Source organism: Trachurus trachurus (assembly GCF_905171665.1).
Source record: "Trachurus trachurus genome assembly, chromosome: 14".
NCBI classification, from domain to species: domain Eukaryota; kingdom Metazoa; phylum Chordata; class Actinopteri; order Carangiformes; family Carangidae; genus Trachurus; species Trachurus trachurus.
Genome location: NC_139903.1, coordinates 2,250,597 through 2,270,962, shown reverse-complemented (window position 1 = coordinate 2,270,962; position 20,366 = coordinate 2,250,597). Strand labels below are relative to the sequence as shown.

The following is a 20,366-nucleotide window of genomic DNA, read 5'->3' as shown; positions in this document are numbered from 1 at the left end:
TATTGTGCATTCGGCCCCATTGAAAATGAGGGTCTCCCTCAATGGGTCCAGAGCTATAAATAAAGGTTTTGAATTGAAATTAAGGTACAAATGGAGCAGAGTTAAGAGTTTTCTCCTGCAGAGTTCCTCTTTAAATGAACAAACTTAAAGAATAATAAAATTTCCTCCTCAGATTTAGATCGGTGTCGCCTCATGGAGACGGTGATTCTTTCTGTTTTGTATGTTTTATTACTTTTTTTTTAAGCATCTACACTCAATATCAAAAACAAAACAAGTTGTTTTAATGTTTGTAGATTTTGGGCCTGAACAGGAGCTCGTCCCTTTTAAATGTGACATTTGTCCACTCAGAAACGTTTCATTCACAAGCAAACAGCGTCCATTAGTTTTCATTAAATCTCTTGAATGAAACTTTAATTACAAGTCATTTATTTAACCATCAATTACTCTGAAGCTGTTTAATTAAGGTAAAAATCCTGCAGAATTCCTCTTCAGTGTGTAATAATAAACACTTGCAGTACCTCGTCTGTCCGCAGAGGGGGCGCTAAACGCGTTAAACTCACCGGAAGTGAGCACCAGAATCAGAAACACAGGGAAGAAGAAAAAAAGTAAAGTGCAGCATGGCGACCCCCATGCACAGAATAATCGCCCGGAGACAAGCGTGAGTATCACGTAGTTAACTCAACACAACTCCTCTGGTTTTAGGTTTTATTGATACAGAAACATGTTTAACTTTATTAACAACAACATTTATCTCCGTGTGTGAAATATAAAGAGGAAACAGCAGCTGGTTCAGTCTGAATGAGACAACAACCGAGCCGCCGTCCATCCGTCAACACTACAACTGGATTATTGTTACACTTAACGACTGTTTTTATGTTTTATTATGACATTAAACACACATTTAGGATGTAAACACACACTTTATATGTTTAACTATCAATTCAAACCATCAAGCTTCAGTTTATTGGAGATTAGTCCAAGATATGTCCAGTTAACGCTGATTTTCATTGGTTATGATATAGATATTTAACTGTAGAAGTGGCTCAGATGGAAAAATACAACTTAGGCTAATAGACTGTTAAAATATTATTATTATATTATATACCTCCTGTACTGTGCATTGTGACAGCTTTTCTATTCGTCCAGTGAGAAATCATCCTCATTGCTTTTATACTTTTATTAAATACAATTAACATTCAGCATTAACACACACAAACAGAATCCAGACCTCACCCAAAGACAACACATGATAGTATCAATACTAATGATCATAATATTAAACTAACGAAATGAACAGCTCTGAGAATAATAGATAAAACCTTTAATTTTAAGCCACTTCTTGTTTCTCTAGTGGATAGAGAACAGCAACAGTTTTAAAGGGATAGTTCAACATTTTGGCAAATTGGCCCATTGCCATAATCGCTATAGTCATAGCAGTAGGTTCGTTAACTTTATTTGTCGGTGTAACCTATTTTTAGAACGGTGGAGCGGAGCGGCAGGCTGCTCAGAGCTACGCTACGGAGGCTCATGGAATTTCTTGGTTTCTCTCATCAGACTCATCAAATACAAAATCCCAAAATCCCAAAACGCTTTCGTAGACAAGGTGTGACCTGCACATTCACCACGCTATGAGATAATAATGGAACGTTACGAAACGGAGCCGTTTTCGAGGTAAATACAGAGTCTGCTTGCTGAAAAACTGTCCCTGAACGCAACGCACATCAGCGGTTTTGCATGAATTTACCTCTAAAACAACTCTGTCTCGTAACGTTCCGTTATTATCTCATAGCGTGGTGATTGTGCAGCTCACAACTTGTCCACGACAGCGTTTTTGAGTTGTTGGGTTGTGTATTTGATGAGTTTGATGAGGGAAACCAAGAAATTCCATTAGCCTCCATAGCGTAGCTCTGAGCAGCCTGCCGCTCCGCTCCGCTGTTCTAAAAACAGCTTGCACCGACAATTAAAGGTAACAAACCTACTGCTATGACTATAGGGATTATGGCAATGGGCCAATTTGCCAAAATGTTGAACTATCCCTTTAATGGTAAAGGCCTAAAACATATAGCCTATAGATTTGGACTTATAGGTTCTGTGGAAAAACAGTAATGTAATGTTTAATTTCAGGAAAGATGAATGTTTTCCAAAGGTTTCTGTTGCACTGACAACTCCAAGAGAAATTAATGTTTACGTAAAGCAAATAAATTGATCAGCACATTTTCCATACTGCTAAAAGAAAATTAATTCCTTAATCATTTAATTTGTACAATGGCTTTGTTGTGTTTCTCAAAGTCACACACATCCTAGTAGACATTTATCTTTTTTTAAAAGTTACTGGAAATGACTCTGGAGAACTGCAGAGCCGCCGTTATCATCACTGTTATAACTTGTATTTATTAACTTTTTAATCTTTATTTTTATAAAGTCATTAATTTAACAATATCCAAAGAAAGAAAGAAGGAGGGAAGAGAAGGGCTCAGATGGGAGAGAGAAAGTCAGCAGGGGGAAGATGAATCATAATGACAACACATTTAAGAGAAGAAGCTCGATCCAGGGTTTAGGAACATTTAAAGGACAATTCCGGGTTTTGTTTTTTGTTAGAGTAAAGTGCCCCTAACGTCCTAATCGATGTTCCTAATCAATGCTTACTGTATGAAGGCTTCTGTCCTGTTTTGATGCGGAGAAAAGACGATGGACAAGCGGAACAAAAAGGACTTAAAGGACAATTCCGGGCAAATTCAACTCTGGGGCTGTATGTTCCTAACATTTTAGGTCTAACAGAAGGAATCTGAAGGTTTCCAGTTTAATGTCTCCTGTTTTGCGGTAGTTGTGTCTGTCCCCGCATCGCCACGGCAGCGATGAATGGGAGCGAATTGAAGTTCTGCTGCTTAGGCTGTTTCCATCCCTCCAAGCCACAGACAGCGTCAGATGGAGACTCAAACATGCACCCAGAAGTTTATTTACTTCAAGCAAGTCGACATGTTTGTAAAACGAGATCTAATTCAAAGTCTGGCGGAGTCGAGACCCAAGTTGACGCTCGGTGTGTTCAGGTGCAGTGGGAAGCTCCCGTTTGTGTCATAAACACAGGAATATCAACTCTGGACTTGCTTCAAGTAAATAATCTTCTGGGTGCATGTTTGAGTCGCCATCTGACGCTGTCTCCACATCAAAACAGGACAGAAGCCTTCATACAATAAGCACTGATTAGGAACATCGATTAGGACTTTAGGGGAACTGTACTCAAACAAAAAACTAAATAAAACACAATTTGTTACATAAATAATCCATAATAACATCCTGTAGTGAAGAGGAGCCACTTAGTGAATTTATCCATACACATGTTCAAGGAAAAAGTCAGTTTTTCCAATTTTCCATGTCATATATTTCTTATACAACTGCAATCCACTCCTCTTTTCATAGCTTTCTTCTTGTAATAGCTTTTTTTTCCTGGCTACTAACATTATTTTAATCAAATATTTATCGGTACCATTGTTTGTGGGGGAAATGTTACCTGGATAAATTGTGCAAAAATTGTTTCTGTAACTGTGCAGCAAAGGAAACAGGAGAACAACACATAACACAAAATGTTCACATCTTCTTTCCTGTCACTTTCTCAACTGTTGTGTGTGTTTGTTGTGTTGTGTTTTATTTTGTCACCACACAGGGAGGCGAACAAACAACATGTGCGCTGTCAGAAGTGTCTGGAGATGGGCCACTGGACGTACGAATGCACGGGGAAGAGGAAATACGTGCACAGACCTTCCAGAACGGTGGAGATGAAAAAGAAACTGAAGGAGACGGAGAACAAACCGCTCAGCATCACCGGGTAAGAAACAGAACGAACGCACACTTCGCTTGTTCTGCTTAACGCAACTAAAACACGTGTTTAAGATAAAAACATGAATGTGCAGCATCATTTGACATCAAATTACGCTGGAAAGGTACGAGTCACCTTTCTAAACTTTTTTACATCAAGGACCCGTAAATTGACATAAATTAGACCACACCACACCCACTGGACCAAATTAATTTAAATTAATATTTGTATTGAGACTGAAGAACATTACTTTTTTAGTAAATGTATACGTTCAAATTAGGGCCAATGGCGTGAATTTGTGGAAATATTGTAGAGACATTTCTGGGGAAAAAGTGGTACAATTTCTCCAAAAACGTTTAAACATTACTAGAAAAAAGTGGTAAAAATTCTCCCACCAAAAAAACGTTTTAATTTCATTTTTTAGAAGAAAGTGTTAAGATTTCTAAAAAAAAAAAAAATTTTAAAAGTGGTAAAAATTCTCCCCCCGAAAAAAGTTTAATTTCTTTTTTCTTTTTTTTTTTAGAAAAAAGTGGTAAGATTTCTAAAAAAAATAAAAAATATTAAAAAAATTATAGAAAAGTGGTGAAAATGTTTTTTAAAAGTTTTTTAAAAATTCTACGAGAAACTGGTAAAATTAAAAAAAATTCTAGACAAAAAAAACATGGTAAAAAATTCCAAAAGAATTCCAGAAAAAAGTGGTAAAATTTAATTTAGAATTTGAAGGTTAGGAATCCATTGCAGATAGAGTAGGCCTGTATATAAGGATGGATGTGATTATTCCTGCAGTTTAAACGTGTAGTCAACAAATATTCTGCAGCAAAACTGTATTGTATTGTTTTTTTTATGATTAATTTCCAGTCAGTCAAATGGGGAAATGACTGTGTGCAAAGCCAAGGAGTTAAAAGTCTGTGAAAAAAAAGCTGCACGACCCAAAGTGAGACTCAAGATAAGTTAAACAGGTTGTTAACGGACTGTTTCCCCCCAGTTGAACCAGGAAGCTCAAACCAAATTCCAACTTCTGGTGATTTTGCAGCCGTTGGTCAAACAAAACAAAATCTCCACGTTTGTGTGAACTAAATGTATGAAACTGAGCCGAACTTCTGGTTGTCAGTCTGTAGATGAACTGGAGCCTCAGTGACTCTGATCAACACAGAAATAAAACTCAGTGGACAGAAACCGACCAACCACAGGAGAGAAGTGGTGTTGCTGCTTCTGCTGCCACCTAGAGGATGTGAAGATGAACACAGCATCAACACTGTTATTAACCACTGTTAAATGACAATATTTCACTGTTAAAGGCTGAATTTGATTTTAAAAAACTCATTCAATGTTTTTTCTTCAATTTTACTGAAAATATCCAAACTGTGAAGGAACACACATATGGAGGGTTGTTTAGTGAACACAGAAGTATTAAACAAAGCAGAATATGTTTTATATATTAGATTTTTTGGAGCCTCGACCTTTTTCTTTGATGACATCTTTTCACACACTTTTGATTGTGACGACCTCATGGAGCCGAGGACAGAATCAACAGAATCAAAAGTGTGTGAAAAGCTGCCGTCAAAGCAAAAGGTGGATGCTTCCAAAAAGTCTTATATATAAAACATATTCTGCTTTAACACTTTTGTGTTTACTAAACAAGACTCCATATGAGTTCCTTCATAGTTTTCAAGTCTTCACTTTGAATCTACAATGTAGAAAGTGATAAAAATAAAGAAAAAACAACAAAAGTCTGTTCAATCAGAATTAACAGTAAAGTCTGTTCTAAGTATAAAAGTATCTAGTCTTCGTGTGGCCCGTGAGCCAAAACTGGCTCAGCAGAGGGTCGAATGCCCTCAGGATGAATTTGCCAAGTGTGAAAATTACATGGAAGACATAAGAGTCATAATATTGTTGAAATTGTACATATTTTGTTTTTATCAAGACATTTCTGGTTGTTAATAATATGTTTTGTAAAAGGATAGCTCATTACAGAACTGTAAACATCTTAATCTACTAAAAACAAAGGGAAAAATTCAAATTTCTTTTTATTTATAGGTTATCATGCTATTATTTTACTGGTCCGGCCCACTTGAGATGAAATTGCGTTTGTGGCCCCTGAACGAAAATGAGTTTGACACCCCTGCTTTATACAGTATAAATATTACTCTGGTCATCGTTCACTTAAAAACAATGTGTGTTATTAAAAACTATAAACCAGGTTCTTTCTTTCTTTCTTTCTTTCTTTTTTATCAGCTAATTTCAAGCTGTTTTATTTTAAAAATGTGTCAGTAAAAAATATGTTTTTCTCTTTTAACTCTTTCCAGACCAGGAAGTGAAGCCGCCACGGAGAAGAAAGTTAAAAAGAAGTAAGTGCATCACTTTATTTTGACAGTGTTGTTGATACGATATCAGTTTTGATCTGATACAGTTCTTGGATAATGTTTTATTTTTTTTGACTAATCTTTTAAATTCTTTTAACTAATGTTGTAAATGCAATTGTATTTGTATTCTTTGTTTTTTGTCTATGGTTAATGTGACTATGTGTTGAAACGTTATGTGCTGCCATTTTTGGCCAAGTCTCTCTTGCAAAAGAGATCGTGGATCTCAATGGGACAAACCTGGTTAAATAAAGGTTATAATAAATAGAGATTCACACTTCATATACAATATATGTTAAAAAACATCCTGCATGAATTTTAATTGAATTGAATTTATATTTATTTAAGTGTCATGCACCAATTAAGGTGCCTATCAGGGCTTACAAGACACATTTCATATTTAGACAGCAAACAAAATCATCAGAGCACAGACAAAACAAAAACCACATGGAATTCACATAAATAATTCACTTTTTCTTATTGACCAGGCACTTTTTTTTTTATAAAAGTAGCTCTAGTAAAGACTTATTTTCTGAAGAACCATTCCAACTTTACCTCATCATCATCAACCCAAAACAACTCAGGCTTCAGGCTGAAACAGAAACTGCCTGTTCTGGCTTCGTCATATAACGGACAATGAAACACAAAATGCAGTTCATCCTCAATTACATTTAAATTACATAATGTGCATAGTCTTTCATCCTCAGGTAGCCTACTGAGTTAGACCGACCTACTTCTATTGCCAGAGGGAGAATCCCAGCCCTCAACTGGCCACATAAAGATCTCTGGGATCTATCTAATGGCAAAGTCACATAGTTCTGAACAATATACATTTTTCAACTGGCAACAGGTTCTGAGCTTTAGTTTAAACCAGATATCATTAGCCCATTTTCTTTATACTCAAGAAATAACTTATGCTTCACAAAATTAACATTACAACACAAACCATTAGTGAAAATATGCTGTTGATCGGCCTCGCTGAAGATTTCATGTCACGATACCAAGGATAGTTATGTGTTTTATCCCAGTTCCTGCAGCAGGAAGTTTAAAACTCAGAAGCTTCTTCTTCCTCTCGTGTCTCTTCAGTTGCATGTTAATGTGTTTGAGTCACGCTCACTCAGTCACACCAGGGTCAGAAGGTCACGTTTAAGTCACGTGAGTCACATGAGAGTCGCGTGAGAGTCGCAGTCGTGCAGCCGCGTCGGGACTCGACTCTGATGGAGCCGCGTGTTTTAGCTCCGCCCCTTTGTTTACAGATAGAAGCTGAGTTTTACAACTATTGTCATGAAATCTGTACCGTGTGAACAGAACAGCTCCCTCTAGTGGAGACAGGAGGAAACTGCTGAGGCTCTTATCACAGATCAGCATGAAAACTAAACATCTGATTCTGTTTTTATTAATTATTTATTTGTACATATTTCAAAAGGACAGACAGACTAATTGTAACAGAATGTTTTTCACCATACATCATTTCTATGAGGTGTCCAGAACAACATACTCAAAGTCCTAAGAAATCCTAGTTGGGGAAATATGTTTAATTCTCATCAATCCAAGTTTGATTTACTGTATAAAGTCTATGGTGCCAATAAGGCTAGAAAACAATACACCCCAATGGGGCTATTTTTTTCCTTTACTCCTATCACAATGAAACTTTACACAATGAAAGTATCCATGAAATGTAACATTTCTGTATTTCAAGTTTCTTGGAAAATGTATTTTAAATATGCAAATGAGCTCAACACTAATTGAGTCATGGTCAAGAAGCCATAAAGCCACAAGCAGCAAAAACAGGGGCCATATGAAAGTCACCATATGGGCCAATATTCTCACACACATTAATAACACATCCTCTGTGAATGAATTGTAAAGAGAGAGGAAATATTCAGATTTTATTACATTAAGAATATAAAGTGAGATAAAGTTTTGCATATGCGAGGTAGATTACATGCACATTGAGTGTTATTGCACCTTTTATAACACAATTATTGCTGCACTGGTAACAGTTGTATGTGAAGATTCTGGGTCAGTGAAGGTTGAGAGTCGTGTTTGATCAGTTCAGTTTTATATGAACTGTTGTTAATCAGTCTAAAATATTTAAATGAACCTTTATAACATGTATAATATACAGTAAACTATGCAAATATGACACACAGCCCATCGTTAGTCGTGTCATTACACAGTTTAACTCACATATTCATCTTTTTCTCTCTCTGGTTCCTGCATGAATCCTGTTTGTTTCGCTGCAGAATCAGAAACTTTTTTTCCTCTTTGTGTGAAAAAGCTGCGGTGGAACTAAAAACCTGCTCCTGCAGCTGTTAATAATGTGATTAGCTGCACCTGTGTTTGCTCAGAGTCGACGTCCGTTGCCACAGAAAGCTCCATTTACCTCCGGTTTCACTCCACGGCCACTTCTCTCTGCCCTGGGTCACGTGTTCCAGAGTGAAAACCACTGACTCACATTACCACCGTCAGGAGGTTGATGATTGAACTGTGGCTGCAAAAGAAAAACACTAAAACACGTAACCAGACTGGTTTTATGAGTTTATACGACGCTGCTCTGACGTGACACGCGTCATATCAATTAAAGTTTAACACTAAATGTCAGCGGTTCACTGCACAACACACTGATGATCCTCCTGAGATCTACACAACAGACACTCACACTCATTGTTGCCTCATCCTTATGCTGATGATGAATACTCCGGAGTAGTTTTTTATTCCTCAAAGTGCATCTGGAAGCAAAACTTTATATGAGAGTAATAGGGCCCGACACAAATAAGTCCATAAAACTACACAAAACCATTTAAAGGGATAGTAGCATTTTTTTTTAAAGTGGTGTTGTATGATCTACAAATAGCCCCTAAGTACTTTAATTGCAGTAGAAGACTCTCTGCACTCCTCCCGTTAGCAACGCCAGCCCATAATAGCCCTGCCCAGAGATTTACAACATACAGTGTTGTGAACAGACCCAAAGAAACGGCCTATTTTCACGGCCTAAAAGAGGTTTTACCTGAAAAAAAATACACAGTTCCATTGTTCACTATAATATAATTTTTTCCAGCCCTTCAAAGTTCAGGAAAAACACAGTTTTTATTTGGACCGTTATCCTAGATTAGCCGGGCTAACGGTTAGCTAGCTGTTTAACTTTAATAACTCAGTGACTCAATAAACGCTCCATAAAAAAATATTTTCTCCAGCGGATATCTGAGTTCCAACATGACTGAGCTAACTGGAGTAGTTTCATGTCGTGTCCCACAACGGGAGGGTTTTAACAGCTGACGTCCAATTAGCTTAGCTACCACCGTTAGCTTAGCTACCGCCGTTAGCTTAGCTACCGCCGTTAGCTTAGCTACCGTTAGCTGTCCCTGTCAGCTGAGCCACTGATGCTTTCTAGACACCGTGATTCCCCCAAACTGAATAAATACAACACATAGCAACACAAAACACACACACAGAAATAGTAATGTTTCTTCAATCATTTCAGATTTGTCTAAACGGTGATAGGGCGTGAAAAATATGATATATAACCTAGCTAAACTCTCGTTCGTTACTATTGATCTCATTCAAATTACAGCTGGTTTTCTACCCGGAAGTAGAATGTAAACAACAAGGAGATTCGGTCTATTCTGTGTATTTTACTACTTTTATGTTATGTGTGTAGGGACTACAGATGGAAATTAGCTGGGAGCTAAATCTGGTGCAACCATCTTTTCATTTTTTTCCTTTAAATGATTAATGTAATTGCACATTGTCCCTTATTAAACTAATAAACTAAACTCCTCCTCCTCCTCCTCCTCTTCTCTCTCTCAGGACCAAAGACTCGAGCGACAGCAGCAGCGACTCCGGCGGCTCGTCCAGCGACTCGTCGTCCGACAGCAGCGACTCGTCCAGCTCGTCCTCGGACGACAGCGACAGCAGCAGCGACAGCGACGACAACGACAACGATGACAACGACAACGATGACAACGACAACGGCAGCTCTTCGTCGTCCGCCTCCTCCTCCTCTTCCTCCTCCTCCTCCTCCTCCTCAGACTCAGGGAGCAGCAGCGACTCGGACCGAGGACCACCCAGGAAGAAGAAGAAGAAGAAATGAACCAGTCAACTCTTAGAGTTTTCATCTTGGGTTTAGTTTTCCACATTTTAGACGTCCAGATGTTATGTTTTGTTTTTTTTTATTCCAAACCCTTCTCCGTTTGTTTAAAGGGATAGTTCATCAACATTTTGGCAAATTGGCCCATTGCCATAATCCCTATAGTCATAGCAGTAGGTTTGTTACCTTTAATTGTCGGTGCAAGCTGTTTTTAGAACGGCGGAGCAGAGCCGTGAGCTGCTCAGAGCTACGCTACAGAGGCTCATTATGGGATTTCTTGGTTTCAAACTCATCAAACTCATCAAATACACAATCCAACAACTCCACAACGCTCTGGTGGACAAGTTGTGACCTGCACATTCACCACGCTATGAGATAATAACACAACGTTACCACACAGAGTTGTTTTAGAGGGAAATGCAGAGACTGTTGATGAAAAACTGTCCCTGAAGGCAACGCGAACATCAGTGGTTTTACATGAATTTCCCTCTACAACAACTCTGTGTGGTAACGTTGTGTTATTATCTCATAGCGTGGTGAATGTGCAGCTCACAACTTGTCCACCAGAGCGTTGTGGAGTTGTTGGATTGTGTATTTGATGAGTTTGATGAGTTTGAAACCAAGAAATCCCATAATGAGCCTCCGTAGCGTAGCTCTGAGCAGCTCACGGCTCTGCTCCGCCGTTCTAAAAACAGCTTGCACCGACAATTAAAAAGGTAACGAACCTACTGCTATGACTATAGGGATTATGCCGGCAATGGGCCAGTTTGCCAAAATGTTGAACTATCCCTTTAATCTGTTGATCATCTCAGACACTGAGGAGATTATTTCCAGTCGTGTCTTGTTCTGATTTGATATTTTCTCCAGACTGTAGCTTCGTTTACTGAGGAGGACGTGTTTTTAAAAACTAGTTTAAACGTATTCATGTTGAATCCCGTGATTTTCTTTTTTTTACTAAACTATATTTTTAGTGAAGCTGATTCTGTACAGATTAACGACCTTAACGAGGCGACGCCACATCCACGGTGAAGAGACGTTATGAATAATAAAAGACCTTTTTAAAGAGATCCCGAATAAAAATAAAACGTTTTCCTTTTGTCACATTTTAAATGAGTTTGGAGTTCGATGGTCTTCTTGTTGCTTTGTTGCCTGTTTGTTGTAAAATAAAGAAATGAATAAACTTGTTAATGCTTTGGAGCCTCTTGTATATTTGGGTTCATTTTTGTCGAAGAGTTTCACAGTTTAAAACAAACTTTACAGAAATGAAACTGACAATAAATCAAACTGTGGAAACTCGTTATGTCTAAAATGTACTTACTAAATGCTTAAGGTTGTAATTATCCATTTGTTCAAACTTGTGTGTGTTTTATTTGTTGGCTACTACGCCCTAAACAACAATAATTGATAATGATGATGATGATGATATGAAAATATTTGGGTGTGTCCGACCACAGAGCTGTGTGATGATGCCACATCCTGCTGCTCTTCAAACACACACGATGCACATAACCCTTTTGATGTATCAGAGGCTAAAATAACTTAAATTAATTATAACGCTGCACAATTTCAGGTTTTAAGGTTAGTTATATTTTTAGTTTATAACTATTTATGTGCAGGTACGCTGTGTATACTAATCTACTGTGTGAGCTGAGAGAGAAATTGTTCTAAACTGTCTTAACCCTTACAAACTGTTCAAATTTGATACCTTCACAGTATGGCTCGGGTCAATTTTGACCAAGAATTCCCTCATAGTAAGTGTCTATATTGAATTTTAAACTACAGATCTATTTAGAATGTTAAAATAGCCTATGACACATAGATTAATATATGTTAAAAAAAAACACACACACAAAAAAAAATTCAGAGAGTAGATAGAGTGCATTTTTAAAGTTTTACTTTATTTACTATTACACAGTGTTACATCCTGTTCTACATAAGACATAAACACATAAAATCCGTAATGATTTAAATATATTTAATTGAATTTTAAGATAGATAGCATAAACACTGTGGGACTGTTGGAATTCATAATATGACAATGTTTAAATGCTTTAAAATGAGACGTTTAGGTGTCGCCTAAATACTTATTTCATTGTAATTAAGCTTTATTTAGGACGATACAAACCAAACCAGACTAGTGTAAAAGGCCTTAAAACGAGAACTACAGAGCAGTAAGTAGTGATGCAGATGCACAACCTTCATTCATTTACCTCTTTTCTAATTAATCAGTTAATTATCCAGCCAGGTCCTTCACACAATAACCCACAAGGTGCATTAAAGAGGTTTTAGTTTGATGGGAGAACTGAAAACCCAGAGTGTGACTGAACCCACAGTGAATTTCATTGCTCAGCTTTTGCAAAACTGAATAATTAATAAAGATTTCCTCAGTTTCCTCTGTTTAACCTTAAAAACTGGTTGTGTGAGTGTGATATAGCCTACCAAAAAATACTCAGACCTACGTCCATGCTGCGTTCAAAGTCACTTAAAACACCGTTTTTTCTTATCATACAGATGCTCAGTTTGCAATAAAATAAATAAAAATCAACCTTAACACACACAGAGTTGAGTTGTGAGTGTTTATATATGTGTGTCAACGTCAGGTGTACCTAATAGAGTGACCGCTGAGTGGAGGGGGACAATGAAACGCTGTGACTTCCGTCCTGAACGTCAAGTCTGAGCAACCTGTGCGTCACTGAGATGCTGCGTTCACGACCGTGGGAGTTTTCATTATTTATTTATTTATTTTTAATACATAACGATTAATAATAGGCTACCATTGTGATTATGTTTTGATGTGTTACTATGTAAAAAACAATGACACAATCAATTAAACTGGACTCTCTCTAGGCGAACTGAGATACATTTACTGATACTCGCTGTCAAAATCATAACTTTTTCTTTCTTTTTTTTTTGGTTGGAAAAACAACCTGAAGTGTGAAATAAAAGGGCATGTGTTAATTATCCATCTTTCCATTGCTAAAAAAAATCGTTTAAAGGGATAGTTCAACATTTAGTAAAACCATGATCATCCCTATAGTCACAGCAGTAGGTTCGTTACCTTTAATTATTGGTGCATGTTGTTTTGAGATCGGCGGGGCAGAGACGTGAGCTGCTCAGTGAACACAACGGAGGTGAACGGTATAGGTCCCCTGTCCCTCATCAAACTCATCAAATACACAATCCAACAACTCCAATATGTATGAATGAATAATGGTTTCTGTAAAGCGCTTTGGGTATCGGCAGAGACGTTCATGGACTTTGGTATCGGGTGTGGATAAAAAAGCGCTAGGCTATATAAATGTAAGCCATTACTATTATTATTATTATTTCGCTCTGGTAAACAAGTTGTGACCTGCACATTCACCACGCTATGAAATAATTATGTAACATTATTTGTTTTCAGTTGTTTTTGAGGCAAATGCAGCCGGAACTACATTCCAGACACGGCTGCTGGGCGGAGTGATTCCAAAAGTGCAAGTAGTTCAGAGTATTTGCTTCATGTGTCGTAATGTTACATAATTTTACGTTATTATTTCATAGCGTGGTGAATGTGCAGGTCACAACTTGTCCACCAGAGCGTTTTGGAGTTGTCGGATTGTGTATTTGATGAGTTTGATGAGGGACAGGGGAGGGACCTGTACCGTTCACCTCCATTGTGTTCACTGAGCAGCTCACGTCTCTGCCCCGCCGATCTCAAAACAACATGCACCGATAATTAAAGGTAACGAACCTACTCTTAAAACTATAGGGATTATAGCAAAAGGGCGAATTGACAAAAATACCTTTACCGTTACCTTTAATTGTCGGTGCAAGCTATTTTAAGAGCGGCGGAGCAGAGCCGTGAGCTGCTCAGAGCTACGCTACGGAGGCTCATTATGGGATTTCTTGGTTTCACCTCATCAAACTCATCAAATACACAATCCAACAACTCCACAACGCTCTGGTGGACAAGTTGTGACCTGCACATTCACCACGCTATGAGATAATAACACAACGTTACCACACAGAGTTGTTTTAGAGGGAAATACATGCAAAACCACTGATGTGTGTTGCCTTCAGGGACAGTTTTTCATCAAGCAGTCTCTGCATTTCCCTCTAAAACAACTCTGTCTGGTAACGTTGTGTTATTATCTCATAGCGTGGTGAATGTGCAGGTCACAACTTGTCCACCAGAGCGTTATTTTGGAGTTGTTGGATTGTGTATTTGATGAGTTTGATGAGGGAAACCAAGAAATCCCATAATGAGCCTCCGTAGCGTAGCTCTGAGCAGCTCACGGCTCTGCTCCACCGTTCTAAAAATAGCTTGCACCGACAATTAAAGGTAACGAACCTCCTGCTATGACTATAGGGATTATGCCGCAATGGGCCAATTTGCCAAAATGTTGAACTACTATCCCTTTAAGACTATAGGGATTATAGCAAAAGGGTTAACGAATTTGCCAAAAATGTTGAACTATCCCTTTAAGACTATAGGGATTATTGCAAAAGGGTTAACGAATTTGCCGAAAAATGTTGAACTATCCCTTTAAAACAGCATCGACAGCCTGTTTTTACCTTTACTCGCCTCTAGCGGTCGGATGTGGATATTTCCGAGGGCCCGTGAAGGCAGCGCTGCCATCCATGCATCCAGCGCTGTGCGAGCTACCTGCTGGCTGTGGCTACTGAACTCCGCTAGCAGCCCAGCAGCCTTTTACCTATCAGCAGCCACCACGACTTCTGGCCAAGGAATAACAAAACAAAAAATGAACGAGGGACAAAATGATTTCGTTTCGTTTCCCGTTCGATGTACAGACGCGTTTTTAGAGAAAACATGGAGACCATCCACCCGGTTATTTTAGTATTTTTTTAGCTGTTAAAAACAGCGTCTTTTTCTCCTTAGCTGAGTCCATTTTGCGTGTTAACTGGAAGTGGAAAAGACAAAGAGAAAAGAGAGCTTTTCTTTTCCAATAGCTAGAATGGTTTGGGCCTAAAAAAAGAAGACAAGAGGTAAGGATTGATGCCGAATGTCATTTATTTATCTGTTTGAGTGTTTTAGTTGTATTTAAGTGCTTATCTCGCATTTGGAGCGACTGTTGATTTAAATCCACGCAGAAATTTTCAGTGGTTTCGGAGCTAGTTAGCTGCTAGCCTAGCCTAGCCTAGCCTCAGAACGCTTATCTCCTGCAGCGTTCTGAGGCTAGGCTAGGCTAGGCTAGCAGCTAACGAGCTAACGTTATGCTAAAGCGAAGATAAAATAGAATAGAGTAGAACTTTATTTATCCTTTACAGGAAATTATTGTGTCACAGCAACTTTAATATAATATAATATAATAAAACATATTTGGAGAATGAAATAACTTAGGCTAAAGCAATAATACTAAAGATACAGCAACAAAATGTGTATAAAATAATAAAGGAGACATAAAAAACCAACATATTTACAGTAATTCAGTTAGTGGCAGGATGAACAATTGTACAATGTAACTTAATGTAACGTGATGTACAATTGCAGGTGTGTAACTCCTTTTATAATTATTATTTTTCTCAAGATGCAGGTAGTTGGTTAGCCTTGTTTGCTAATACATGTTGTCTAGCACCTTTTGTAGCTACTTTAGCAGTTCACATGACAACAGCAAACTTGATAATCGATTAATGGATTGATAGATTGATTGAGTAGAAATGTAAAAAAAGAAAAAAAAGAAGCATAAAACATCGCAGCGATAGTGTTGATGTTGTTTTTGTTCCTGTAATGTAGCTAACAGGTCATGATGACGTCTGATGTTTGTGTTTTTTTCTTTCTCTGTGTGTTTAGTCCGTGGTTAACTTAACTTAAAGTTATATTATGTTATATTATATTATATTATAGGACGATTAAGTATTTATTAATTAGTTTATTTAAAGTGCGAATGGTGATAAACATTAACTTCTGTGTATTTATGCAAATTCAGCTTGGGGAGGGGAGGAGGGGGGAGGGGGTTAAATTCCTAAAACTGGCATAAACTACTTAGCATTTGTTTAACTTTTTTTATTTTTTTATTTTGCAATTATTTTTCTACAAAGTTCAACAAATGCAAAGCTCACAGCAACAACAATAGTGAGGAGTGAGGTTGTCCACAGCAGAAAGTTTTTACTTTGTTTCCTGCACTTTTTCTTTTTTTTAATATATAAACCACACACAGATTAAACTCAGTCCTAGTTGTCCAAAGTTAAAGTCTTCATTATTTACTTTTTAAATGATTGTTACGTAGGAAGCCTGTGCACAATAGGTTTGTGAGTGTGTGTGTGTGAGTGTGTGTAGAGCTTAGGTCTTGCAAAAGGAGGAGGACAGCTGATGTGCTGCTGCTGCTGCTGCTTTTCTAGGAAGCCATTTTACGTGCCACGGTTGGGGGAAGGGCCAGAAAATACTTAATAATAAGTCCAGAGTAACTCTTCGACAGTTATCACAACAGCAGCAGGGCACACTTATTGGCACATGGAGAAGAGGAGGAGGAGGAGGAGGGCAGGGCAATCAACTTGTTTATCTTGGTTGACACATCCTGGTAAAAGGAGGAGGAGGCGGCCGAGGTCGTGAACTCTTTTATGGCAGGTAGCTGTGAACTGGCACAACTGGGATGGAGGATCGAGGTGTTTGAGTTGACGGTGCAGTTTGTTGATAGTGTGTAGTCGTAGTAGTAAAAGTAGTATCACGATCTTTTCACAGTAAAGTCACAATTTTATTACTTTTTTTTAAAGCAGAAGTAAGCGATCCGGTCGTTTTGGCTAATGCTGCGTTCCAGGCAGGCTTTTGAAACCGTAAATTACAGCTTCAAGTCACGACTTACGACTTTGTAGCGTTCCAGGCAACCCACTCGTGTTTCTCCGACCTGTTTTACCTGTGAAAGTCACTATAACGGCCACTCGTAACTTCTGACCCGTGAACTCGTACCAGATCGAACTGGTACCACTTCACAGGTCGGAAAAACACGAGTTACGAGTTGCCTTGAACGCACCATAACGTCTTGTCAGCCGATGGAGTTAGCAGCCCCCGCCCTCGTCATGGATCTATTGGTCCTCGTCCCTACGTCACCACATTCAGGCGCATCCCTTGGCTGCACACACAGAGAGGACCGCCCCTTTATGCCGTTCTCTCTCCTCATTGGATAAAACTTGTAGGATACGAGAAAAGTTTTCTCCTCGGCTCAGAGCAGAGCAGAGTGACTGACAGACCCGTGTTTCAGACCAAACACTCTATAGAAGTGATTGCTGTCGGAAGATACAACTATTAACTAACTATAAGACTTATATTAACACAAAAATATCGCTTACTTCTGCTTTAATGTTGAGTTTTAAAGGTATAGTATGTTAGTAATTCCCCCCATCTAGCGGTGCGGTTGCATATCTGAACGTATTCTTGATGTTGCATTCACGTGAAATTGGGCAGATGTCAGACAGACAACAGACGCTGCATGTAACAGGATAAACAAGCGTCAATATGCAACATGTTGTCATGGTGATGTGGTATTGTTTTACCGTCTTTCTCTGGTGGAGTAAAATGACATCCGGTTGGTTTGCCGAGTCGACGGCCGTCTGCCTGACTGCACCTGAATGCAACACCAGTGCCTCCGTCCTTCCTCACACTACACAGTGGTGACAGTTTTAACAGGCCGTTTCCGTGGTTACCTACGGTCACGATGCAACATGGCCGCCTCGGTTCGGTGCGTCGCCCACTTATGTATTTGTAACGACTTGTAACAACTCATTCTAAGGAACCAGAAAGCTTTCATTTGTAGCAGCTGTGATTCACCTTCAGTCAAATACGGATTTATGAAAGACAGGTTTGAATTTTTGCTAATAAAAAGCCAAATAAGTTACATACTGGGGCTTTAACTAGTGTGTTTTTGACTGTTTTGCAAGTTGCTGGACGGTGCAACCCGACTGTTTCACTGAAAGAAAATACGTGACTTAGGACAAGTAGTATCTCTCGGTATCAGACTGTTTCGCTTAAAGAGGAACTATGTAGGATTTCCACCTTAACTCTGCTCCATTTGTCCCTTAACATGAGTTGTAACTAGTCCCAGGGAGAATGGAGGCTCTCTGCCTTCCCGTAATCTCTTGTTGATGCCAGATAAGACTACACAGATATACACATGGTAACATGGTAGATGATAAATAACCTTATCCACCGCTCTATACGGCTTCTTTGTTGTTGGAAACAGATGATGCACATGGAGGAGAGGAGGGTTAGAGACACAGAGGAGGAGGAGAGAGACCAGACCTGGAGAGTTCAGCTTTAAATCAGTTTGTGCCGGGTACAATGAACGTTAAAGAACATTGACATGCTTAAGACTCTTGAGTACACACAGTACCAGACGGTTTTGATTAACTTATGAAGCGGACTAGTGAATTTGGCAGAGGGAAAACAGCTGACGTGTCCATTCAGGAGTGTAGAACAGCAATGGATAGAAAAGAAAATGCTCCATAGATCGTCAGCACTTTCTAATCCTTCATGATTTAATATCGTCATATCGCCACCACCACTAGTGTGTCGTCCATTAGTGTCTTATTTACATGTGCACAGCCTATAAAAGAGATAATTTCATCAAACTCAGGACTTTACCGATTTCTTATGACACTTACTGATACGTAACGTGCATGATTCATTGTAAAACCTGCACACTGAATCAGCTTTACTGAGCTTTAGTGTGTGTTTGATGATAGCTGATGACATTTAAGTATACTGCATAGAAGTAGAGCGAGCAGAATAAAAGTTAAACTGGTTTACAGGGTGTGTCATGATGGGGAAATGTCACTTACATTAGCTGAATTAGGAAAGGAAAAGCTAATGTTCATGAGGTTAGTTCAGTTAGTAATCGTGCTGTGCTCAATGTCTGAACAACATGAGATGAACAAAATCAAAATTACAATTAGATTATCATTTAATAACTTGACATTTATATATTTCAGTTGTTAAAACAATGTTTTTTATATGTGAGGGTGCAGGAATCCTTGTTGTTGTTGTGGGTGTTGGTAATGAAAGAGTTTCTTTGCAGCCACCTGGATATAACAGGTTGTTTTATGTGAAATTCACATGTTGGTCAGTTTGTTATGGCAGATAAAAGGTTTTTTTTTTCTACTCTCTGGCTTTGCCCCATGTGACGCAGTTCTCTGTGAAATCCTCTTCATTTCCTGTTTAGGTTTTTTTTTTCTCTCTGTGGCTTTTAGTGTAACAGTTTCCTCTGCAGCCAACAGCAGCAGCAGCAGAGTCAGGGACATCATGCACATGTCGTTCTCCGGCCTCAGAGGTGGTGGTGGTGGTGAGACTTGTTGTTTGTCCTGTCCGGTCTGAGGAGTGTGGACCGAGCTTGGTTGGTTTTTTCCTTTGGCTTTGACACATTTCATTATTGTGCATTCAGGGCTCCAGTTTGCCCCTAAACTGAGGCGTTTTGCCCCTAAAATTTGACACAGTGCAAGTCAATTTTAAATCGGTTTGCACATGTGCAACCAGTAAAATTTACCCCCTTTTTTTAACACTGGTGAAACATGGAAGGGGCGACTCAAAGAATCTGGAATCTGTCATTCAGTAATGGGAACAATGGCTTTATAAAATAACGGTGCTACTTTTTTCAGTAACGAGTAATCAAAAAAGTTACTGTTTCCCCCGTTGTAACGCCCCCGTTACCGTTACTGACAATAAAATGCGCCGTTACTTAGCTCAAGAAGTCCCGTCACAAAATAATAATACACCGGTTAAAGTGTATGTTGTTTTATATATATATTTTTTTTCCAGTCCATCAACTAGTTGGAAAAAAATAGCCGTTTATCAAGTAATTTGACATATTGGAGCATTTTATATAAAAATGCTCTGTGAAAAACGATGTTAACGGGAGGCGTAACATCGCTCCTCTCTCGTCTCAACAGTAGCTGGATTTCCATCACAGGTTTCCACAAAACGGAAGTGAAATTTCTTAAATTTCAAAATAGCACAATTGCATTTGCAGGTTTTTTCCATCCATTTTTTTGTGAATGAGCCGTAATTCTCATTAAGACTAAAGATCTGGCGACCGTAACAGAAGAAACTATTGTTTGGTTTGGACATGACAGACAGTTATCAGACTGAACCTCACACGTCTAAGTGCATCTGCAG

At 38.6% G+C, this 20,366-nt stretch overlaps 2 protein-coding genes across 2 annotated transcripts in view; both read left to right on the top strand.

Moving 5' to 3' along the window:
* Positions 1-605: 605 nt before the first annotated feature.
* Positions 606-10,352, top strand: zcchc10 (zinc finger, CCHC domain containing 10). The gene is made up of 4 exons (XM_083986470.1): positions 606-658; positions 3,662-3,823; positions 6,121-6,162; positions 9,985-10,352. Exons 1-4 carry the CDS (start codon positions 618-620, stop codon positions 10,265-10,267), a joined length of 528 nt encoding a protein of 175 aa, XP_083842596.1. The 5' UTR covers positions 606-617; the 3' UTR covers positions 10,268-10,352.
* A 4,593-nt stretch (positions 10,353-14,945) lies between these two features.
* aff4 (AF4/FMR2 family, member 4) overlaps positions 14,946-20,366 on the top strand; it is a 57,626-nt gene continuing 52,205 nt past the window's right edge. Inside the window, exon 1 of the mRNA XM_083986403.1 lies at positions 14,946-15,250. The gene's annotated coding sequence lies outside the window, so the exon portion shown is untranslated. The remainder of the gene's footprint in view (positions 15,251-20,366) is intronic.

Excerpts from the sequence above, each read along its gene's own strand:
- zcchc10 (XM_083986470.1), top strand. The coding sequence starts at position 618 with ATGGCGACCCCCATGCACAGAATAATCGCCCGGAGACAAGC. Across the intron at positions 3,824-6,120 it reads AAACCGCTCAGCATCACCGG|ACCAGGAAGTGAAGCCGCCA; the intron begins GTAAGAAACAGA and ends AACTCTTTCCAG. Across the intron at positions 6,163-9,984 it reads GAGAAGAAAGTTAAAAAGAA|GACCAAAGACTCGAGCGACA; the intron begins GTAAGTGCATCA and ends TCTCTCTCTCAG.